The sequence below is a fragment of the Sphaerodactylus townsendi genome, linkage group LG01, assembly GCF_021028975.2.
Source record: "Sphaerodactylus townsendi isolate TG3544 linkage group LG01, MPM_Stown_v2.3, whole genome shotgun sequence".
In the NCBI taxonomy this organism is placed as follows: Eukaryota; Metazoa; Chordata; class Lepidosauria; order Squamata; family Sphaerodactylidae; genus Sphaerodactylus; species Sphaerodactylus townsendi.
Window position 1 is genome coordinate 134,346,586 of NC_059425.1, and position 25,057 is coordinate 134,371,642.

The window sequence follows — 25,057 nt, forward strand, 5'->3', positions numbered from 1 at the left end:
AAACTGTAGTTTAATGCACTATTTACGTATAATTTTGTTTTGACTACATTTTTTCTCTTGTTCATATTGCCATTGTTGCATTGATTATGGTATGCCTTAGTGTCCCCTTTACTGGATTGTTGTTCTGATTTTGTAATCTGCCTTGTGTCTCAGCAAGAATGGTATAAATGAGATGTATGAATGAAATATTAACAGTTGCCCAGTGGAGGAGTCAGGGCTGCAAATGGTTGCTATGGAACTAGGGAACTTTGCTTCTGAAAATGTTTTAAATATCATATTTTCTGGTGTTAGTTTCCTTTTTTAAAACTTGAGTTTTGTTAAGAACAGTAATCTAATAGTGGAGATACACTATGAACCAATTGAATCTGAGATTCAGTTTACTGTCCTCTTGTGGGCAGCCGGTGGAAATGCTTCCACAGGACCTGATGATGATTTCACACTGGGGTCATAATAATTGAAAGACATATGGGACATTGTAGTAGTGCACTGCCAACCCAGCAGTGCCGTAGTAGAACGTTGGGACGCCAACGGACCTGCGGCCTTGCTGGTCGCATCGCACCCCCACTCCTCATCCCCCCATGAGTCACGGGTCGTGAACTGTCTGGCTCAATCACCGGGCGCAGGGACAATGGTCTTGCCCCCAGGTGAGGATTAGGCTCAGACGCGTACGCTCCTCTCCGCACGTAGCCAGATGAGATCATGCATCACATGATGATCTCCCGACCTCCCGCTCTCCCGGAACTCCCCCCAGTCCTCCCTCCCACACGCCCCCCGATAGAGTAACAATAAAAGGTGCCAGGAACCGGCAGACGGGAGACTCGCTAGGAACACGGACCTCCGGTCTCCCGCTGCTGGCGATCTCCACCAGATGTTATCGCGTCTGCGTCGTTTCTTCGCTGACGGCATTAAAGATTGCGACTGGCTGGTGCGAAACCGGGAATCCTCGAACCTGCCCTGCTCACACGTCACAGGAAGGGCGATACCGAGATCCGGCTGGATCGGCGCATCCAGGGACCACCGTTTGGTATCGCCTGTCTGGATCGGCGCATCCAGAGACACGCGTCCTAGGACACTCTCGTCCGGACGGAACACCGGTGAGTATGGGAGCTTGCAAAAGCAGGGCTTTATGACAAACCTGCGTTAATGGCGAACTGAAAGCGTTAGCGAAATGCGGCAGGGTCCCCGTAAAGAGAAGGAGACTCGCGCAAATTGGTTGAGAGATTGAAGCTCAGTGTCCATGGTACCCAGAGGGGGGGGCCATTGATTCTTAGGGCCTGGAAAACATCGGGCGCTCTTCGCACCAGAGCCTCGCGCCCGATGTCGCTGCTACTGGCGGTAGGGGAATGTTTTGTCGCCATCAGCCTGCAGACCCTCGGCTCCCTTGCTGTAGGCAGCCCTCTTCGATCTTTCACCTTCAATTTCGACCCGGAATTTTCTCTATCCACTAAATTGGGCGCCTGTCCTCCTTCTGCCCTGGCTCGCTTCACCCATTTCAAACTCAGCGGCTCAGCCGCCCCTCTACTGCTCCGCCTTCATTTTCCGAAGCCACTGCACCTCCGTCAAAAGCGCCCGCACGTAATGGCGCTGGTTTCAAAACTCTCGCAAGCGTATTAGCCACGCGTCTGCAGAAGAAAACCCTGACGGAAGACGATGCCGATATTCTTGCATTGTGCCCCATCCACTTCACAGATACCGGGGAGGATGGCATAGTTGTGGGTTGTCGAGCAATCGCCCCTGAGCTATAATATCCTTACCCGAGCTCCGCCAAAGCAATGCGGAATGGAAGAGTCACTAGCCCATGCGTAAGAGGCATGCTGGAAGCCATCGCCAAAGGAACCACCTAATGGTTCCAGATGACTGGAAAACCACCTTTAAGCATGCTCCTGAGCCCTGCGCCAATTTGTGGTCTGGGAAAGTGAGTTCCGCCAGCAATGCTTCAACAGAGCAGCCACCTCTGGCGCCTACACCGCCCGCTCAGCTTTACGGCCGATGCTTTTGCCAACTAGCGATCAGATTGTCCTGCCTGAGGCCACCCTTACGGTAAGCCTCTGGGAGTGCTATAAGGCATTTATCAAAGTCCCCAATGCCGGCCAGCCAACCCAGAGTTTCTCCTCCATCCAGCAAAGCCCCAGAGCCTATGCTGGATTTGTGAACAGAGCAGAAGGAAGCTCAAGAGGCAGGTAGATGGCGAGGAGGCCCAAAGCGAGCTCCTCATCGCTGCGCAAAGGAGAACGCTTCCATGGAGTGCCGCAGGGCAATCACGGCCTAGGCAAAATCCTGAACTGGCCGACATGCTTAAAGGCTTGCCAGGACATTGGGTCCTCCGCCCACCAAGCTAGCCTCCTCGCATGGCGCTCTCCACCCGGCGGGGAGACAGTCTCAGGATGACTGCGCTTTAGCACAAGCCCGGGCCGGACGCTTCGAAGGGAGTGTAGGCAGCCGGTGGGGCCTACAACCCGATGGAGGAGGGTCCTCCCCAGGAGGAAGGCCACCTAAAACCCGGTGCCCACGTTGCCAGAAGGGCTTCCATTGAGAGAAGGCGACTGCCCGTCGGGGAAACTCCGCCCGAGTCTCCCCAGCAGGACCAAGGAGGAGAGTACTAGAGCAGACCCAGCGCCAAGGCCCTGCCAAAACCACCCCCCTCGTGGCATCTGCATGCACCCAGCCCATCTCCTTTAAGTTCCCCGCGAGGGTTCTTGCAATCGCCCCAACCCAGTATGGCGGAGCCCATCCCTACCGGGACGAATTGGGCTAGTGCTGCCAAGGGACACCTCTGCGTGAACAGGGACTGTTCATGCGTCCTCGGTGATAGAGCTCCACGCACCAGGACCCATCCACCTCCAGGTCTGGACAAACATCCCACAGGAGCGCTGCCGCGGAGCCAGCTGCGCTCAGCTATTCTCTTGTCCCATGCGCTGCCGCTGCCGGCCAGTAAAGCCTCTGAGCCCAGCAGCCAACATGGTGGCAGCCTACACCACCGTCGCAGCCCGGTGGAGGCTTTCGGGAGCTCCGTCCATATCTGGAGCTGCGCCATAGAAGGATGTAAGTTCAAGGGGCCTGAGTGGACACGGCTGGCTGATGTTGCGTCATCAGAGCAGCGAGTGAAAGCCCGACCAGTGGCCGACGAGGGGCTTGCCAGCATCTGAAGTGGGGGAGACAAACCGAGGCGGGCATCCGCCCGCTCACGGTCAACAGCCCAGGACTTCGGCGGCAGCTCACGGTCGCCCATGGATTCTAGGACATCCATGTCAACCTCTGGGGAAGAGACCTCATGAGTCAGGTTAAAACGACTCTGGTCTGGGATGGAGTAAAGCCGTCACCGGATCATTGATTCCCAATCGTGCCCTCCGAAATTGCCTCCTAATTTCCACCAAGAAATCTGTTTCCTCTCTCCTCCCTTTTCCTTCTGTTTTCGACCAGGAAAGGCGGGAGGGCCAATTGGCTGACTGGCCCTCCCTGGATTAAAATCTGGGCGTCCTGATACCGCAGCACTGTCAGGACAGGCCCCAGTTACAGGGCTGCGCCATTATCGCCTAATACCCAAACCCGTTTGGAGTTATGGCTGCCAGCGCTAACTTTATCAGTACCACATTAAAGGCCAGGCGGCTCAGCGGCTTTCGCTTAAGGAGGCCCGGTCACCGTGAGGCGGCAATTCCCAAGATAATTCGATCACAAATTTAGCACCATCCAGCTTCCTGCATTAGCCACCAAGGTCACAGTAAGTACAACTCCCTTGCAAAGAAAACCCCCCTTCCTTTCTCCTTTGTGTGTGCAAGGAATTTGCCTCTAATTGCCTGATTGCTTCATTCCCCGGATGCACCCTCCCCAAAAGGTGCTTCCAAAGCCCCCCTTTGTGTTGCTGATTAAAAGTATGCATACCCCACAATCCCCAGGACTCGCCTGTTCCTCCCCTCCGAGGCTCGGACCCACCAGCCTTGGCGCACCCTGATGACGGCTCTGAAGCCAATTCCCACCAGGGTCGCCTACCTCCTGCCCTCCTGCCAAACAACTAAAGAAAGAGGAGTGTGGGCCCCAGGAGGGTTGCATTAAAAGCAACCCTTCACAGGCTGCAAAACAAGCCTTCTCCCTTCCCATATTAAATCTAAACACTAACTTCGATCCCAATCTCCGCCATCCGGCTCTAGAACTGAGCCTGGCGGGACCAATTCCGTAACCTGGGAAGGGGTGTGTTTCAGTCCCTCTTCCTACAAGGTTCCACGTGGACTCCGATTAAGCCATGACAGGCCAACCCATGGAATGGCGCCGGGAAAACCAACCCCCATCCCGGAGATGGAACGCATCTCTCTCTAGAGGATCCAGCCCAGCTGATCCCAGCAGGAACACCGTCGCCAGCAGCCCAAAGACCCGAATGACCTGGGAGGCGTCCAAGCTGACCACCAGCCGGAGGCCCACAAGCGCTGCTCGCCAGCAAGACCACCCGAGACACCCGAGAACCTCTGTGCCGCTCTCTTTGCGATCATCACCACCAACTCAGCGACCACCATCCTTTGCCTGCTATGCCTCCTGCCGATGGCGATCGTACCCCTGGCAAGCTTTCACCAGACCAACATCTGGGAGCAGTTTGCTGCCGCTGCCAACGTCTCATCTTTCTGCCTGGGCCAGTACCTGGGGTCGGGAGCCTGCTGAGCTCCTGCCTGCTCCCGTCTGCAAAGCACCGGAGGAACTTCTAAGCGGTCTGGGCTGAGCCTTCATGAATGCCTCATCCATCAGATATTCTATATGGCCGACTGGGGACCCGTCGTCCAAACCCTCCGGCTGGCTCTTTCCTTGTCACCAAGGCGGTGCGCTAACCACGCGAGTCCAACACCTGCGCCCGCATCACGGCGCCAACCCGAGCGAGAACCGACCGGGCCCATTCGTCGGCTCGGCCAGTTGGAACTGCACACATGGAGGACATTCCCCGTGTTCGGAACATCCTGCTCCCCAGGGGCTGGTTCTGGACCTGCGGGGAGAGGGCGTTTAACTACATCCGCCCGACTCCCTGCGGAATAACTCTTTGCTGCCTCGGTCGCCTCACCATTGTCCTACCCCAGGCTCCACCCGGGAGCCGGACGCCGCCGCCGCCCGCTCCGCCCTGCCTTCGACCCCTCTTGGCCGGACGGCGGTCGCCACCTCTCGAAGCGGGTTAAGTCTCCACCATAACTTCCCTGAGTGGGAGTCCCGGACTTCGCTTTATACAATGCTAAGATATTGGCTGGCCTGTTATTATCTGAGAATCCATCAACTCTACCTCCACGCTCTGGATGCCCTGGCCTCCGAGGCAGCAGGAACTTTCAAAGGCCCCATGAACAATCGTGCGCCATTGATTATTTGTTGTTGTTACATCACCAAGGTTGTGAGAATCGCTAATATGTGTTGTTTTAATCTTTCTGATAATTCTCAGTTGATCCACATGAAAGTGCGTGAGCTGCAAGAAGTTGTATCTAATCTGAAGTATGATGTTTTGCCCCATTGGTGGTCAGCCACCTGGGGCTGGCTGCCGGGAGGATGGTTGAATTTCATTAACAGCTCTGCATTGGTTTAATTGTGTGCCTTGTTATCGGATCTTGTTTACGTTCAATCAGAGTGTCTATGTTAGCGCCGCGTGTGTAGAAACCCCCGTTTCCGCACGCAACCAAGTTCTAATGTTGCACAAGCAGCAGCCAACTTGATGGCGTGGGAGACAAGCGTCCTTTAAATGCAGCCCTTAAGCGTTTACATTTGCAGTTTTCTAAAATGTAAAAAAAGGAGGAGGGTACAGTAGTGCACTGCCGACCCAGCAGTGCCGTAGTAAACGTTGGGGCGTAACGACCTCGCGGCCTTGCGGTCGCGTGGCACCCCACTCCTCATCCCCATGGGAGTCACGAATTAGAGTGAACTGTCTGGCTCCGTCACGGCGCAGGGACAATGGTCTTGCCCCAGGTGAGGATTGAGCTCCAGGCAGCGTCGCAGCTCCTCTCCGCTGCATTAGCCAGATGAGATCATGCATCACATGATGATCTCCCGACCTCCCGCTCTCCCGGAACTCCCCCCAGTCCTCCCTCCCACACGCCCCCGATAGAGTAACAATAAAAGGTGCCAGGAACCGGCAGACGGGAGACTCGCTAGGAACACGGACCTCCGGTCTCCCGCTGCTGGCGATCTCCACCAGATGTTATCTCCGCGTCTCGTCTCGTTCTTACGCTGACCGCGTGGGTCGACTACAGGACATCATTGTCAGCCAAAGCACAACACTGATATTCAGACTCTTCATGCAACTGAGGTGAGCTGCCTTCAGCAGATCTGTGACTCAAAATGTAAATAATCTCCGTAGTATAAGTGGGTCCATCACCCAGTAACATTATGCAATAAAATGGTAACAAAATACATTCGTCCTAGGAAAGGGCAAATGTGAAACAAACACATCTACATAAGAATATATTTGTGACTTGCTGTTCCTGCATTCCTTGCAATGTACGTAGAGTCCTCGTGTAGTTTCCCTTCCAGATATTCTCCACGTTCATCCTTATTTAGCTTCAGGCATCTTCAAGCAAATCTCTCTTATAGCAGAAGCAACGGTCTGTCATATACTAACATAGTTCTTTCCCCTCATCTTCTAGCACTAAGCTTGAATCTGTTTCCCATCCTTATTTCCATTCATCTCCCTTGCCCCAGTTTGGCTCTCATCTCCCTGTGTGGAGAAATTGTCTTTTTTATTTTCTCCTAATGTGTTTGTAGCTGCTTTTGCTAAAGGTCACTCCCCAGCTGTATGATATTTCCTTCATAGTTAGGACTTCAACAATCCCTTTCAAGTATTTGCACCTGATAGCATCAATGACTTTGCACCAAACTGACTTTGTTAATTAGTGTTAGAGTGTGACTGGTCTGCTTATGTCACCTGACTAGTAGTTTTGTATAACTGCCCTTCAACATTCTCACTCTCATTCTTATTACTCTCTCTACCTTTTTTTCAGTCTGCTATCTTAGGCATTTCGAAGCTGTTGGACTCTTCCAGCCAGTTCTTATCAGCAATACTTTTTCATCTCTTTGCTTGCTGTTTGCTTTGAAAGCTACGCTACCAATGTTTTATGTCATTATTTTGGAGGATATTATTCATAGGGTTGCCATAAATTGGAAGCAACTTTATGGCACTTAACGTACACAGGAGTACTGTACCAAGGTGCTGGGGTGTGTTTTGATTATAATCTGTATTGTCCATTACAGAAGCTTTAATAGGTGTGAACACACTTTGCATAAGAAGTAATTTCTTCCATGAATTATTTGTGCTCTGAAGATCACAGGTGATAGACTTTAACTGCTGCCTTTTAAGGCCATATTTAAAGGGATTACAACTTGATGGGCAATTTTGAGATTCATGAGAGATTAAAGACATATGCCTATTTTGAGTGGTCTCAGTGGTTTAGTGGCTCAGGAGGTTCCCATTTGTCATTGACAGACCTATCCTCCATGAATTTATCTAGTTGCCTTTTCAAGCAGTCTATGCCTATTGCCTTGTCTACATCCTCTGGCAGTGAACTCAACATGTTAATCATTTGTTGGGTAAAAAAGTATTTCCTTTTGTCCATCCTGAATCTACAGCCCATCAACTTCATTGGATAGCCTCAAGTTCTAATATTTTGGGAAAGGGAGAAAAAGTTTTCTTTGTCAACACCCTATGTATAATTTTATTTAATTATACATTATATAATTTTATATGTCAGCAGCACCCTGTGTATAATTATCTAAACTGCTATCATGTTCTTCTTTACTCATTTCTTTTCTAAACTGAAAAGTCCCAGATTCTTCAGTCTTTCCTCACAAGAAAGGTAGTTCCAACACTATAATAATTTTGGTTGTCCTCTTCTGTATTTTAACACAGAATTCCAACAGAGGCCATACCGTAGATCTATACAAAGGAATTATAATATTACCATAGGGCATTATAATATTGGCCATTTTATTTTCAACCTCTTTCTAATAATTTCCAGTGTAGAACATGCCTATTTCACTGTTGTTCTGACATTTTCATTGAACTACCCACAACTCCAAGGTCTCTCCCCATCCCCACAAGTCTCAGCAAGTTCTGATCCCAAAAGCCTATAATTGAAATTGGGGTTTTTCTTCCACTGTGCATCACCTTACGTTTACCTACATTGTACTCCATTTACCACACTGCTGCCTACTTACTGCATTTGAAGAAAACCACCTGGAGCTTTACATATCCATATGTTTGGCACATGCAAATTATAAACAGATGCTATGGAGCCTAAAGCAGGTTTATATAAAAACAAGTCCCACTTAATTCAATGGGACTATTTGTGATATGTATGACGAGGATCACAATGCAACTTTCCCAAGGGAAAGTTGACAAAATGTCATTATGCAGCAGTGGGCTGAACTGACAACACAGGCCCAAACAGCTACCCAGCTAATATGCAGAAGGCCAGTGTTGACATTTTGCTGTACACTGGAACTTCTCTTTGCTCGTGAGGTTGAAGTTGATACCGGCTTTCTTTTGAATCATTTTAGCACAGAGATAGGAAATGAGCTGAGGAAGACTTTTCCTGCATTCAGAGCAGTAAAAGTAATAGCTGCTGCTTATATGAGACAAGGTAGAAATTCAAGATTTTATTTTTACAGGGATGATTTATCAGGATATAGCTTCTTCCTGCTCCTTCCCCCTTTCCAGGAGCCAAAACCAAAATAAAACTCTTTGTACTATTTAAAAACTTAGGTCTTCTTGTGTGAGAATGGTGGTGTCTTTTGATTACAAATTGTTTTGCAACTGCATTTTGTGCAAGGATGAGAGGAAAGGAAGAATGACAGCATCCCTGAATGTAGTCCAATGCTACTATCCCCATAGGTGAAGCAGAGAAGGGGTAGCAGACAGTGGTTTATGGCCTGTTTGGTAATATCCTCCTATTGTAGAGTGGAGTGGAAAAACAAACAAATCACCACCCTTTCCCATGATCTCTACCTTTCCCACTGGGGTTGGGGGTAAAAGACAGCCGCTTCTTTACAAGCCTCTAACAGAGGCTTTAAGAACCTGCTCAATCCTTCCGATGTAAAGAGACAAGGACTACACAGTTACCCAGGTATTCCCAGCGGACGTCTTTCGTCCATAGCGCAAGGTATGTCGCCTGAAATCATTACACACTCAAGTGTGTATTTCATGGCCTTTTAACCTCATAGTTCGCAATCCCCTCCCCGCATGTATCGGCAGAACTTGATGAAGAATTCGTTTCATGCATCGGGGCGGGGGAACCGGGCTGCAGCTCACGAACTCTTATTCACAACCCAGAGTTCATTTTTGAAGGGTCACAGAACTTTTTCGTTTCTGCAGTAACAAGGCTACCAGAGTCAACAGAGACGGCGGTGCAGCAAAAGATTCCTACGCGCAAAACACTGCTCAGGTTGAAGAAACATTAAGTACAGTTCCATTTCCATTACCCGTCCACACAAAGCTAGCAGTCAATAAAACACAGAAGTGCTTCCACGCTACGCGTCTGCTAGCAAACGCACAATCTTCCAGCTTCCTTAGTCACGCAAAAATGGAGATGCCTCAAACAAGCAAGAAACTCCCTCCGCCCTAGCGCCCAAGGAGCGATTCATGACGCTTGCCTGTGTTAAGCCATAGAGACTAGAGGCCCCGCCCTCCTGGTGTTGGCGGACCGGGGATGTTAGTGGAATCGCGGAAGCGGAACCGGTTCCTCTCCAGCGCGGTGCATTGTGGTTTGGCGGCGTTGCTGAGGGCTGCGAGACAGATGCCTGGGCTGGTGACTTCTGGAGCTTCGTGTCCTGCTCTGTGCTGCGAGTCCTTGTGATCACCGGCCCCACGATGTCCTTCAACAAGATCCCGCCCCGGTGGCTGCACTGTCCGAGGCGTGGGCAACCCGTGGCAGGTCAGCTGTGGCGGGGTAGTCAGGGAAGAGGAAAGGACAGAGTAGGATAGTTGGGCTTTCAGTGGGGAATTGCTTATCAGATCTCCGCAATGTATCGGTTATCCTGTAGGGTTAGGATCTGGAAACCCGAATCCAAATCCCCATTCAACCCTGGAGTTTACTGGATGACTAGTGATGATCATTCATTCTCTTTCAACCTGGGGTGATTGTTATGAGGATGAAATGGGCTGTGAGGGAAAAGCCGGGTATATCATCGTGAGTTTCTCGAGGAGAGAAGCTGACGTATAAACAGATCTTTGGGATCTTCTTCCCACGTGGTGTATGCTTTCCGATCTCTTAGGTGATTTGATTGTTCTTTTCTGCACTTCTAGATTTTCAGCATCTTTTCTGATGTTGGCCTATGCTGCCACTGCATTTGGAATTACCATCGTTATGGAAGCCCCCTCCCCCAATCCCTTCTCTGTTCTCAGTGCAGAAATCACAGTGTGACTGCTGCACACTGAGTAGGCAATTTCATCAGGCCCTCCACCCTGATCCCTAATGTCTTTGCTTTTTAATTGCTAAAGGTTTAGACCCCATATGTGTATATTTATTGCAAGGACTGTTATTCCATTTGCATTACTTCACACTTACTGAACTTCATTTGACATAACTCCTTCCCATCACTGTGCCTTGTTTACTTTTTAAAAATGTGGGTAATGTTTTCTTTGCAGTTTTCCAATTGAGAGGCAGATTTTATATAGAAAAAATGTGCAGAAAAGAATAGTGGTGTATGTTTGATTTGCTTGGGCTTTGGGATCTAGAAGACTGACCATCATATTGTTTTTAATGATATGTCTTGAGATGCTGTAGCATCACAAGCCATCTGCAGTGGTGATGGTTTGTTCAAATATGCAAACTAGCCATTAACATGGTGTATCAATCTGTCCTGAGATGAGTGTTCACCAGGAAGTCCCTTACCATCTTTCTTGGGTATTGGTGCCAAGATATTCTGAGTTTATCTACCTTTCCGCTGAATTTTCCAGAACTAGAAAAAGGAAGAAATGAACGCATGCCACAAGTCATCACCCCTTCCATCCATGTACTGTATTCACATAGCCCACTAAGGAAATTGCACTACCCCACCATTAACAATCTAATAATTATGCAAAGCAGCATGATCACTGAAATCCTTGTAGTTTGCTGGATGTGCCTGCCCAGCTAATAGAATGACTGAGTAATGGTCCATGCTCAAGGCATTGAGTTGGACTTCAAGGTACAAACCAGTCTGTCTTGTGGAAGCATTCCCCTTTGACCCCAAATATTGGTAATTATTAATGCAGCTGGTTTGATCCTGAATGTTATTTCTAATGTGCGTGTAAAATGTTCCTAGTGAAGTAACGGTTAAACCATGAAAATGCTTCAGTGCCAGGTCCTGTACCTGGTAAACATTAAGTAATAATAGATCAAGATCCCATGGGACATTTCCAATCTGTCTTGTCTTTACTACTGAGTAACCAAAGTCATATCGATCAAGCTGTCAACCAGAAGATGATAAAAATGATATCTGTTGTAGTGCTTTTTCTGTCCTATGCAGATGTCAGTGTACTTGCCTAATTCATTTAAAACCGCATTTGATTTCATTGTAGCCATGCATCATAAGTAAATTCAGGTCCTATACTGGGCCATTTCAATCTGCTCTCCCAAGCCGATGTGGACAAAGTACTTGGAGCTGTAAACCCTACCACCTGTTCAGTTGATCCGTGCCCATTGTGGTTGGTTAAAGTTGGTGGCGATGAGGTCTGGCAAACCCTGTTGGAAACTGTCGATCTGTCCTCAAATTGGGGGTCTTCATGGGGAGGCTGTCAGTCTGCCCTTTTTAAAAAAGCTCTGGATCAATTTGATCCAGACAACTACCACCCAGTATCGAATTTGGGAAACAGCCTTACAGTGGCTGACCTTGTTTGTCCAAGGTCAAGGACAGCGGCTGGCATTTGGTGAGGCTATGTCCCAGTGGTGGCCTTTGCTTTGCAGGGTACCGCAGGGGCAATCCTATTGCCAATGTTATTTAACATCTACATGCAACTCCTGGCTCAACTGGTCTGGAGTTTTTGGTTGGGTTGCCATTAATATGCTGATGACACACAGCCTTTTCTGTTTATTGAGGGCCAGCTGGCCGCTGTCCATGATAATCTGACTAGGTATCTGGAGGACATAGTAGAATGGATGAAACAGCAGATTGGAACTAAATCCATTGAAGACATAGGTCTTGTGGCTTAGCTGAGAGGAACTGGAGGGGAGTTTCCAACTGCCAATATTAGAGTGGCTCTAAACACCTGCTGCTTCTGTCAAATACCTGGGTGTGACCTTGAAGTTCACCTTGTTGATGGAGGTCCAAGGTGCACATACAATCAAGGTGGGTTTTTCCAACCTTCACCAGGCTGAACAGTTTGTCCCTTACCTACTATGTTTGGACCTAGCCACATTGGTCCATGCCATGGTCATCTCCAGGCTAGATTACTGTAACTCATGCTACTTGACTGCTCCAGAAGCTACGACTGGTCCAGAATGCAGCAGCAAGTAAGAGTAGATATTTGACCTGTGCTTCGCCAGTTGCATTGGTTAAAGGTTGAATTTTATTTATTTTATTTATTTATTTTGTTCGATTTTTATACCGCCCCATCCCCTGGGGGCTCTGGGCGGTGTACAACATTTAAAACAATGTATTAAATAGCATTTAAAAGCAGCAGTAAAACTCCTAATACATTTACAATTTAAAACCCAAATCTAAGTTTAAGTTAAGATTCAAAGTGCAGTGTGGCGTCCAGCATCAATAAATAAAACCCTCCCACCCCATGGTGGAGGGGGCATGGTGAGTCCCAATGATGTAATTACGGCCTAGGTGTCAGAGGCCAAAAGCGGGGCACTATTGGCGGCTGGATCCTCCGAAGGCCCGGCGGAACAGCTCCGTCTTGCAGGCCCCGCGGAACTCTCCAAGGTCCCGCAGGGCCCGGACAGCTGGAGGGAGAGCGTTCCACCAGGCCGGGGCCAGGGCTGTAAAGGTCCTGGCCCGTGTGGAGGCCAGCCGCATTGCCGAGGGGCCAGGGACCACCAGTAGGTTGGCCTCCGCTGATCGAAGAGGCCGCCTAGGGACATATGGGGTGATGCGGTCTCGAAGATACGATGGTCCCAAGCCGTGAATGGCCTTAAAGGTCATTTAAGGATCATGTTCAAGGTTCTGGTTTTAATCTTTAAAGACTTGAGTGGTCTAGGACCATCTTATCTACCGGACGGCCTCTCCTGGCATTGTCTCTGGCGAACATTACACTCTGCTGGCAGTAACCTCTGAGTGGTCCCTGGCCCCAAGAATGTCTGATTGACTTTGACCAAGGCCAGGACTTTTTCAGACCTGGCCTGAATCTGATGGGCCCAGGGCCCTGCAGGACTTAGTTCAGTTTCACTGGAACAGAGATGTTCCACCAGGCTTTTGGTTGAGGCCAGCGACTGTTTTCTTCTAAGCTCTACTGGGCTCCCAAATCCACCTCTTTCCCCAGATCTGATATAAATATAATTAGTGGGATAAGAGGGTTTTAACTGATTGCATGTGGAAGTTTGTTGGCACTTTATATCATTTAAATAAATAATTGAAATTTGTGGTAGTATTTTAATATCTGGATCTTGTTTTTAACTTATGATTTTTTTTCTATTAATATATTTTTTCATTTGTTAGCCACTTTGAGTCTGGCCCCTAGGCTGGGAAGAGCGGGTATTAAATTTAATAACAAAAAATGAAAACAGCCCTAAACTTTGAGCCTGGAGGCCACCGCCCACACAGATGACAAAAGAAACGGTGGATGGACAGCATTGCTGAAGACATGCATGCTGTCAACCTTACCCTTGAAAGTGCCCTAAATCGAGCTATTTGGCGAAGAAAATATCAGTGCTAACCCCCTCAAGGGGAAGGAAGAAAAATAGCCCGAGGAAGAAAAATAAAACAAATAAAATAACTCATAATAACTCATAAAATTGCTCATAAAAGGACTGCCAGTTCTTGTAGTGGATGTGTTCTGTTTCTTCCCTTAAAAGACTTCAGGCAGCTTATATAGGCACCCAGGAGGTGATCAGATTATTCTCTTTAGTTTAATCATTCTTGTGGGATTTGTTGCTCACAGACCATTTTCATATGATAGGGAAGCATATATATTTTTTAAAAAGTCTTTCTCAAGGAAGACTTGATGCTCCTTTTGTTTTGTTTTAATGCAAGTGCTTTGACAGGCCTAAACTGAAATGAATCCTAGCAAACTTGGCAATGGTTTTATCTTTTTAGTTCAGGATTTTAACAGATGTCTTGTCTGCATGTATTCATGATCATATATATGTTTCAAAAATAACTTTTCAATTTGTCGTCAAATAGGAAAATTTTTACCTTTGAAGACAATGTTAGGGTCAAAATATGATGATCAAGTTGCTGACGAGTGTCGTTTCCATCCCAGTATGCTGTCCAACTATCTAAAGAGCCTTAAGGTAAGGGTAGAAACCTGAAAACATGTTCCTTTACCATGCAAGTATTAGCTATTTTTGTGCCTAACAGTTATGGAGGATGTAGATAAGGAAATTGTATTCTGCGACATCCTGCCAAGTAAAATGCAACATAGATAGCCATCTGATCTCTAAAATTCCAATAATAAAAGGCATAAAACAAGATTGTGTGTTGGTGCCTCATCCTTTTAATTTATACTTAAATGATTTAGCTCCATACCTATGGGAAATTTATGGTCGCTCTCCTAAACTGGGGAAGTGTTTTACACCTGTGTGCAGATGACACAGCCATTCTATCTTGTACCTAAGTTGGACTTAAGCTCTACTTGCAAGCGTTGCTTTTATATTGCCAGTCCAGCTCCTTATGTATTAATTATGAGACATCAAAAGTTATCATCTTCTCCAAGAGCTGGAGCCCATTGAAATGGAGAATTGGATGCACTCAAAGTGAACAAGTGAAATATTTTAAGTATCTTGGTCTAAAGTTTCAATATAATCTTCTGTGGACAACCCATAGATCCTGCATGATCCCTTTGGTGAAGAGCACATCATCTGTGATTGCACAATTTTTCTATCACAGAGGAAACCAATTAGTGTCGGCCACATTGCACATATTTAACACCAAAGAGACTCTGCAACTCTGAAAAACATCGAAATTGAGCGAACGCAAGCATTTTTAAAATGCCAGATATTAGGAGGCCTGAAGTCCATTAACTGCACAACTCCTTGTAGTAAAATTGGCCAGCAATTGCTAGAAATGAAAACCTGGCAACAATTCAATTTTGGTTAAAGATCTACTTCAGAGCTAAACTGAACAGTTTAATGTTATTTATGTTAGCCGATACTTACCTTTCATGATGGTCAGAAGTAGTTTACTATACAATTAGTCCAATTGGTATCACACTTAGCTCACTGAGTTGTACATCTTGCCAGAATTAGCACGAAGACTCGAAGACCACGAAAGACAGTTATTGAAGTCTCATAAACTGAACTTATGCGTTTCAGGGGCTCTCAGTTTCTCGACAATTGAGGCTAATTAGCTTTTCAAATTAACCCCACCATTGCAACCTCAAGCTTTTATGATGCCAAAGCTGAATGTTTTCCCTTCTTCAGTATTGACAGGGAGATGCCAGTGGAGCTCAATCCATAAGATAATGCATATTTGGAGCTAACATCCCTAATTCCATAACTCATGTACTACTGGATTGCTGAATACATAATGATTTATCTAGATCAGGGGTAGGGAACCTGCGGCTCTCCAGATGTTCATGAACTACAATTCCCATCAGCCTCTGTCAGCATGGCCAATTTTACCCCTGATCTAGATGTTTAATATGGCCCCTGAAACTTACCCAGTTTTTGCTGGCTGATCAAAATTCCAAAGTCACTTTTTCTGTAGTTGATTATCTTTCTATGGTATTTAAGGAGAGAACACATATGGACCTTTCTCCGCAGCTGGCTTGAAGCTGAATGGTTCTATTATACTCTGACCTATAATATGATATTTTTAATTATTTTTTATGTTTTTACTGAAAATTGTATGATTTGTATTGTGACTTGGTGAATTGCATTGATCATGTGGCCAGTATGAAAATAAGAGAATTGGCAGGGTGCAAATTATTATGACTTAATGGACATTTAAAAAAATTGTACTGCTATACTACTCCATCCTTATCAATTTTTCTGTATGGATTCAAATGAACGTTATGCTGGCATCTGCATGATTTTGGAAAAGTGTGAATCTTCTGTTACTCTGGGAGATAAGAACCCGTAAGCACAGCATGAAATCTCCTGTGTCTGCCTAGTCAGATATACTGGTTTCTTTGCATTTCTTCTGTGGTGTCTCTACTGATTGTATCAATTTGGTTTATAAGTTTATCTTTCTTCAAGGAGTCCAGATAGTTGTATTTCCCAGTCTGTCTGGTTTTCTTTTTCTTCTTCCTGGCCTGTTTTCCTGAATCTGACAAGAGTTTGACAGGGCAGACTGGCAGAGTTTGTGTTCATCTATCAGAGTTTGTGTCTATCAGTTACTTAGGTGAAATCATAAGGACACTTGCTGAACTTGGATAAATATGCTTATATTTACCATATTAAATGTTAGTATTAATTGGGGGTTGAGAGGGGGGTGGGGGAAGTACATAAGTCTGTCCTAGTTCTTTTGCTGAACAGTTGGCCTAGGAAAGAAGTGTATGTGTACATTTTGTTTAAAAAGTTTATTTTATTGCTTGCAGGTCAAGATGGGGTTGCTGGTTGATCTGACAAACACCACTAGGTTCTATGACAGGAATGATATTGAGAAGGAGAGCATTGGATACATAAAACTGCAGTGTAAAGGGTGAGTGGATTGGACTCATGAATTTCCTTTGTGAGGCTTTTTAAAAAGGCATTTTAAAACATTGGCCTTTTTGTTTTTCCAGGCATGGGGAATGTCCCACAGTTGAGAACACAGAAACATTCATTCGTGTATGTGAACATTTTAGTAATAAGAACCCAACCGATCTTATAGGTATGTGACTTGAATGAATCTCTTTTGACTTCCTTCTGTCTCCTATGTGTTCCTTAACCCCTATGATTCACATCTCTGACCCCTGATATATCCATGCTTGTTGCTTTTGGTTGAGCATAAATATTTTGATTGGTATTGCCAATTCAGTTTATGTAAGACCCACATTTATTCAGCATACTAGCTTTGTATCTCAAGGTAAAGTAGTTGCTATCACAGTGTCTTCTTTTCAAATCAATTAAGTATTCCTGTTAGTATCTTGTAAATGAAATCAAGAAATCAAGAGTAAGATGGAGTCCCACTTTATTCCTGGCAAGTTCAATTCCTTGAAGCCTCTAGCTAGCATGGGAAATGGGACACTGGATTAAAGAAACTTCTGGTGTATTTTAGTAAGACTCTTCTTCTATTCTTAAGAAAAGGTACAGGGCATGTAGTTATCTTATCCGCAGTTTTACTGAGGAGTTTGAAAATATTATTCAGTGGTCCCACTGCTTCCTATGTATCTTTAAGTGTGTGGGAAGAAAGAAGACTGCAGTTCTTTAATGCTGAGGGATAGGCAGTCTGTGCATGCCTAGAAGTAGTTAATTTAAGATTTCATTCTATTCCTACGGCAATGTGCATGGCACTGTACTCTAAAGAAGGAGGGGCAAGTGAAAATTGCACTTGTGGGTGTGGCAGGGAAGAAGATTTAGTGCATTGTGTTCTGGAATGTCCATTATATGATGAACCCAGGAACAAGTATTAATAATTTGCATATTCAGCAAAGGCTCATGGGTATGCTGTAAATTTTTTTAAAAATTCATTTTTAATTTTAGTTTTATACTTTGACCATCCCAAAAGGGCTCAGGGCAACAACAACATATTAAACCTACATTGCAGGTAAAAATTATAATTTTAAAAATACTCACCATAACTTTAAAGATAGCCCAAAGGCAGGACCTGCCTGCTAAAAAAACCACCTTTATTAAAATATAGAGCCAGCATGGTTCTGTGTAGCCAGGGTTTCTGGAGCACTTGCACTCATTCTCAGCCTGGTAGGGTGTGTGGCCTCATATGGGGGGGGGCAGTGTGGCCTCATATCGGGGGCGGGGGGCTGCTGCGGACAGGCCTGGGCACCATTTTGCCCTGGGCTCTGGTTCTTCTTCCTATGCCTCTGCCTTGCTCCCCCTGCCATGGCGGGAAGCGAGGGGGCTGTCAAAACCTTGTAGAAGCCTTGTTCTAGCTGCCATGGCTGGGAGAGTGAGGAGCAGGAACTGCCCACCTCCATCGGAGACCCTGTGGGGCCTTGGATGGAAGTGGGCAGGGGAAGCTGGCTGCTGCATTTCCCACCGTAGACTTATACTCGAGAGTAAGATTACCCAGGTTTTTGGGGCAAAATTAGGTGCCTTGACTTATATTCGGGTTGACTTATACTCGAGTATATACAGGTACTGTTACTGTAGTGACTATTTTACTCACAGGAAATGCAACATCCAAACCAAATGCAATTCTCCAGTGATACCTTATTTCTTTCATTTGTAAAATTTGTCTTAAAAAACCAAATCTTCCTTTTCCTTCAAAAGACTGGTGGGCAAATCTCACAGATCTGCACTTTCTTCCCTGGCACTCTAAATTGCAATTATCTGTGTTTATTTAATATGGTGTCTTGTGTTTTCTTGTGCGAAAATCTGACCAGAATATCCAGTGGCAGTTAATTCTTAAATGCAAAATTTGAATTTATTTGGAATATCTCATCAATATTAGGCCTCTTATCCACAAATCCGCCTCTCTGCTGGGACAAGTTCCCCGGGAAAAGCCAATCTACTGGTGTGTCCCTGTATTGCCTCCAATGCTGGATTCACCCTTTGGATGGGGCTGTGAGTCCATCAAGGAGAACTTGCCATTCAGTTTTCTTTTTTCTGTGCAGAATAATGTCAAAGCAAGCATGGGAGTGTGAGGAACTGGAATTTGCAAATGTATGTGCAGATATTCTGCAGGTGCTGCCCATCCCAATTATTCAAATTATGTCTTCAATACAGCTCACATATTTCTTCCAGTCCAATCACCTGGACCTGTTGCTTGCCATTTTCCCATACTGCAGGATTGCTTTTTTGTTTAGAACACAGGTGTCAAACTCGCGGCCCTCCAGATGTTATGGACTACAGTTCCCATCATCCCCTGCCAGTATTCTAAACCTATGGTTTAGAATGTCAAACAACTTTCTGTCATATATTTCAAGAATGGCACATGGACTTCCAAGCCTTGATGCTTGTTCTGTGGCTGGTTCTGAAGCGTAAAAACATCCTGTAATGCAAAAAAATTGTATTGTTTCGGCAGCATTCAGCATTTTCCCAGAGAAGTTTTATCTCGTCAAGTGTATTTTTCCAGTCTGACCATGTAGAAAACATGTTGCTTTTCCTCCGCAGAGATGGTCTGTACAAGTGACCGAGCAATAAATTGATGGTGTTCCTTTTGACAACAATGATTATACCACACTTCTTTTTGTTTCTTTTTTATTTAAGAGACACTTCCTCACACAGACACAAATTCTATGTTCTTCAATGGTATCATAAAGTTGATGTGGGCTGGCAGCGAATCTATATTCCTTGACCATCTTTGCAAATTCCCAGTATGGACAACTATTGTCAAATAGTCACAAAAGTTCTACTCACCATAGTTGTTGTAGTTGTGAAGCGTAAGCAAAGTTTACTCTGACACCAAAGGGGAGTGGTAGGAAAAAGGGAAGAAAGGGAACTTCAGAAGAGAGAAAAAATTGGTCTATTTTTAAAGAGTACTTCCCTCTTCTCTGTGGGAACAAGAAAGTGGCCACTGTCTTTTCTTAATCTCTTCTATATTTTCTAAGATACTAATACAAATTTTCCTGTTTTGCAGCCTTTGACTTCCACTTTATTTATTTGGGAGACTGGCCATTAACGATAATTGCTGAGAGTACGTACAAAAGTATCCATATATTACAGGTTGAAAGAAGATCTTTAATCCTTATCTCCGCAACTTCAAGCTCCCTTTTTCAACTCTCTATACCACTGTCAGTACATAAAAGATCAAAACAGTTTCTTTGCCATTAATATCCTCTCTTTAGACTTTGAGATCTGTTTTAAAGAAAGAGGGAAAGATAGACAGAAATAAAAAAAATTGGCTGGTCCTGAAAGCCGTTTACCAGCTTGCTCCCCGCCCTGCCCCACGTTCCTGATGAAATGAGAAACATGTAGTTCTCTTGTAATCAGATCTGCTGGGATCTGCCTGTAAAACCAGGTCTTCCTCTAGCAGAGGAGATGGAAGGGAAACATACATCTTCCTTCTCACCACCATAAATCTTCCTTCTCCTTACACACTACGTCTAGTGCAGGGGTAGGGAACCTGCGGCTCTCCAGATGTTCAGGAACTACAATTCCCATCAGCCCCTACCAGCATGGCCAATTGGCCATGCTGACAGAGGCTGATGGGAATTGTAGTTCCTGAACATCTGGAGAGCCGCAGATTCCCTACCCCTGGTCTAGTGAGAAGGGGTATATATTGGGGTATATATTGTCCATGTCCCAGGGTGAGGAACCAATCAATAAGTGTTTGGGTGGAACTTGCTATGCAAAGGTGTGATTGAGTGCATCTCACTAGACACAGTGTGTAACATACTTCTCTCTGTGATACACCTCTGAAGAAGCCAGCCACAGATGCAGGCGAAACATTAGGAACAAGATCTACCAGACCAAGGCCACACAACCCGGAAAACCCATCACAACCAGTTGAATTTGGCTGTGAAAGCCTTTGACAAACTAAATGGGTTTGTCTGAATTCAGGATGATTTCAATTTCACTTGGCCCGGGGAATTTTGTACCCTCAGCACTCTCCCCATCAGCAGCCCTTGTAAAAAAGAGTATGACGATGACTCTGTAGAGCTGTGGTTCACTATCCTATGTTCCGATGTATTGATACTTGAATACATTATTGACATTTGAATACATTATTGATCCTATGTGTGTGCCAATATTATTTGCAAAGAACTTGACATGTCTGTTTATTACGCTGCGAATTAAGAACTGAAGTGTCTGTGCTTTTTGTCACATGCATTGGAATAAATATAACTGAGCCCTTCGGGGGTAGGGCGGTCTATCAGATTGAATAAATAAATAAAAATAAAAAAATAAAAAAACTTCTAAATTCAACTTATGGTAGCATCACAGAGCTTTTTACTCCTGCTTTCTGTGTAAAAATCTTGCCTGGTATATCTGCAGACGTGCCAGTAATATTAAAAGAGGAATTATTTTGTTTAGCTTTCAGAGAGCGTCCTAGTAAAATATTGAATTATGAATCACAATTATCAAGTACTAAGTTGTCTACATGTTAATATAGATATCTCTTGCCTTTTTAAAAACTTAAAAGGTTTTCAGTCTATGAATGTTGCCTGGAATTTGAGCCTCAGTCTGGGTTATTTCCTTACTGATCCTCTGCCCCCCCCCCCCCAATTGAACTCATAAGGCCTTAATGAAACTGCCTAGTAAGGTTTTGTGTGTTTGTGTGTGCTGTCAAGTCACAGCTGATTTATGGAGACCCCAGAAAGTTTTCAGTGCAAGCGATGTTGGGAGATGGTTTGCCATTGTCTGCCTCTGTGTCTCCCTCCTAATATTCCTTGGGGGTTTCCTGTCCAAATTCTAACCAGAGCTGACCCTGCTCAGTTTCTGATTAAGCGCTGTTCAGCAGTGGAATACATGGCCTCAGGATGTGGTGGAATCTCCTTCTTTGGAGGTTTTTAAATAGGGCTGGATGGCTGTCTGTCAGGAGTGCTTTGTGTATTCCTGTGTGGCAGGGGGTTGGACTAGATGGCCCTTGTGGCCTCTTCCAACTCTATGATTCTATGACCTGACGAGATCAGGCTAGCCTGGGGCTATCTAGGTCAGGTCAGAAAGGCTTTAGAGTAGTGAAATATTCCAGCCACTAGGCGACACTGCTGGATCAACTCTGGTGAATGAATTTGTAATGTTTCTGCTAATAGATGTTATTTCAGCTCTGTTAGAGGTTTCTGTTGCAGATTTCTGTAGTCCTCAAACCATATTGTTTTGCTTGCTGTGTGTCCTATTGTTTGTACTTTATTAATCCACCTTGAGTGTCAGGGAGAATGGTGGGCTATAAATAACATAATAATGACAATAATGATAAAGCTTGGCTAATGCATTTATGTGGGTTGGGGAATGGAACCTCTGAATGCAACTCAGTAAATGAAGCTGCATTTGAATGTCAGGCCAAATTGTTTTTGAGCAAAGTGAAGCAAACAGTAGAAATCAGACTGAAAGGCCTGTAGGCAAATGTGATACCAGTTTTGAACAAAACACTTGTTTTTGCTAATTGCTGTTTAGAATAATTATCCCTGGTGTTAAAGAAAATATCACTATTCAGCCATTGTGCTTTAATTTATACGTTTTAAATAGAAAAGGGTGCAGTATATGTCTCCTGGTTCTGCTATATGTTTATCAAGAACCATCTTTTCAGATTTGTCTTTAGCCGCTAGATGGAGCTATTACCACAGGAATAAGATGCCTCTGATGTTTTAATTTCTTCCTTTATACTGCAGAAGATACTCCTCAAATCTACTTTCAGAATTTTCTTAAAGCAGTTGTTAATGTATAAGTGCACTTAAAGAAAAACAAAGTAAAGTTGAAGTCATCAACTATGTTGAGAATTTTAAATGACCCATCTTTGCATGCATTTGATTGCAACATAAAAACTAGAAAGATTAATAACATTGTTTTAAACAGTGATTTTTTCCTAGGTCTTTCTTCAAACGTTTACCATAGAACAATGACATTCATATATCAGTTAACAGTTGACATTCATATATCAGTTAACTAGTAATTGTTGTGGCAAGCCAATGAGATTTTATCAGAGAATGTACAGACCAGAGTGGAAATCTTTGATAGAAATAATTCAAAAGGAATATGGTAAACTAGCAGGTGCTCCTTATCTGGAAAACATTGTTCCCTGCTGCCTCCCTGCCTTCCTGTGCTTCAGAACAAATCTGTCAAAAACTGCTGGTGGGAAATCTTACATTTAGCCTCTCCCTTTCTTCTTTTCATCGCATAGCAAGTGCAGATAATGAGACTGCGGTGGCTATCATGTGCCTGGTATTGTGATGAGATAGGAAGAAAGAGAGACATACTGGGCCATAAGAGAGAAAGCTGTAAAGGAGCCAGGGTAACACGATGTGAGTATAACAGGCTGGAAGAAGGCTTAGAGTTGAGTTGGGTCACTAAATAACCTGGGCACGTGGCTTGTGCCAGAGCAGGGCATAGTTTCCCTTTGCTTCTGTTGCTCTCTTAGTTGCTGTGGAGGAGACACCAGCATCTTCACAGTTATTAGGGCTCAGTGGGGGCACTAGGGGGTGCTAGAAGCTTTCGTTCTTGAGACATGCTGCTGTCAATAGATGTAGGTTTAATTTCTGCCTCTGGTAAGGAAATGCGGTGCTTCATTAATCAAGAAGATGATTACCCAATCCAATTCTTCCTCTAACCTCTTCCAGCACAGGGCTCCTGATCCAAATATGTTGGGGAACCTGTGTGGGGATGTGAAACTTCCAACAACTGAGGATTCCTTACCTCTGCTTGAGACCTAGATGTTAACAACAGAAAGCATTAGTAGTTATAAAGAACCTCTAACTCCAGTTATATTTTTGTTTTTGTTTTCTAGGTGTCCACTGTACACATGGTTTCAATCGCACTGGTTTTCTTATCTGTGCCTTTCTGGTTGAAAAGTTGGATTGGAGGTAATATTACTCCATTTTTTAAAATTGTGGTGTTAAATTGGCTAAATATAGTTGAGGGATGGTTTAATCTAAAAGTTTCAGTTTAAAGTGTCCTGCAGTTTATAGGAATGCTAATTATTTCTTGTTACCCATAAGTTGGCATAGTTGTGTTTTGTGATACCCTCCCATCCTGAAGAACATGACAAAATAGGAATACTGAACAGTATAATGAGTTGTATTATAACTCATGCAGTAAATTGCTGATTTCAATGGATGAAGACTACGGGTCAAAACAGATTTGCTAGTGCTCAGGTATCTCCATTAAAGGTAAATTGTGCATGTGTGTAGCTGTGTTTCTGTTCACAGCCATGCAGAAAAGGAAGAGGGTGTATAACATTTAACCCTTTACTTTTCACATGCTGTTTCTAAACAAAAGAGCCTGTAGCTTGCTGTGCTACTATGGGCAGTCTTAAAGAAGAAGAAAAGAAAGAAAGATCTGTTAGGCCTTTCTCCCCACCATTGTAAAATCTTTGGAGTTGGTTTTCCTCTCCAGCTAAAAAGAACTGATCCTTATTGAGAGTGGTTCAAATGGTTAATGTTGGCTTTTCTAGGGAGCAGGCTTTCTGTTCCTTCATGGAACCATGGCAGTGGACTAGAGTGTTCTTGGCTGCTCAAGGATCTTTTGGGATTAAGTGGGATGTGTGATTTTTGCCAGCTAGTTGAGTCTGTTCTGAATACGCAGTCATGTTTTTATGGCAACTTGTATGCATTTGAGGATTAGTGGACATGTGATTTGTTTGTGGCATCATTTACAGGGGACATTAGGTGGATTAAGTAGTCAAGTGTGCGATCCATGTAACTGAAATTGTTTTCAGGAAAAAATAGAATTGTGTTTGTGTTTTTAGGAAAAAATTAATTATATTTTCCTTACAGCTTGAGGTTTTTGAAGGTGCTCTAGAGTAGCTTTCTGCAGCAAGGTATATTGTGCTCAGTTTATGCTCATCTTTAAGTTCCCTGATCCCCTTTTTGCACTTAAGCTGAAACTCATGCTGAGCCTGATGGTTACTTGTGTAGTGGTGAGTCACTTCTTTCTTTCCCATGGCATGCTTGGCTGCAAGTAATGTGATTCTGGAGTAAGGAAAAAGTGCTCGGTGGCTGCTTAGGGACGACCAGCTATATTAATTAAATTGGAAACAGACTGGTAGGAACTGCTTTTACCCATTCCTTTAAAGAAGAAAATGAGAAACTGATCTTTGATATGCTCTTCATCCAAGTTGCTTGGCAGGAGTAATTTGGCTATGTGGGTCCTTCGTACCTAATTTACGGTAGATTTGTTTTGACTTGGTTCTTCGTGAATTTACTGTGTCCACACTGCAGTATTCTTTTCTAATAAAATCACTTTGAGAACTGTTTCAGTGGGTTTTA

The 25,057-nt window shown here is 44.7% G+C and overlaps 1 protein-coding gene across 4 annotated transcripts in view; it reads left to right on the plus strand.

The window, feature by feature from the left end:
• Window positions 1–9,676: 9,676 nt before the first annotated feature.
• RNGTT (RNA guanylyltransferase and 5'-phosphatase) overlaps window positions 9,677–25,057 on the plus strand; it is a 182,591-nt gene continuing 167,210 nt past the window's right edge. Inside the window, exons 1-5 of one of the 4 annotated variants that reach the window (XM_048494656.1) lie at window positions 9,677–9,881; window positions 14,275–14,384; window positions 16,631–16,734; window positions 16,817–16,905; window positions 23,578–23,653. In XM_048494656.1, the coding sequence (XP_048350613.1) occupies window positions 9,818–9,881; window positions 14,275–14,384; window positions 16,631–16,734; window positions 16,817–16,905; window positions 23,578–23,653 (443 nt within the window). In that variant the 5' untranslated portion in view covers window positions 9,677–9,817. The remainder of the gene's footprint in view (window positions 9,882–14,274; window positions 14,385–16,630; window positions 16,735–16,816; window positions 16,906–23,577; window positions 23,654–25,057) is intronic. The other 3 variants (XM_048494639.1, XM_048494647.1, XM_048494630.1) reach the window with 3 other exon arrangements.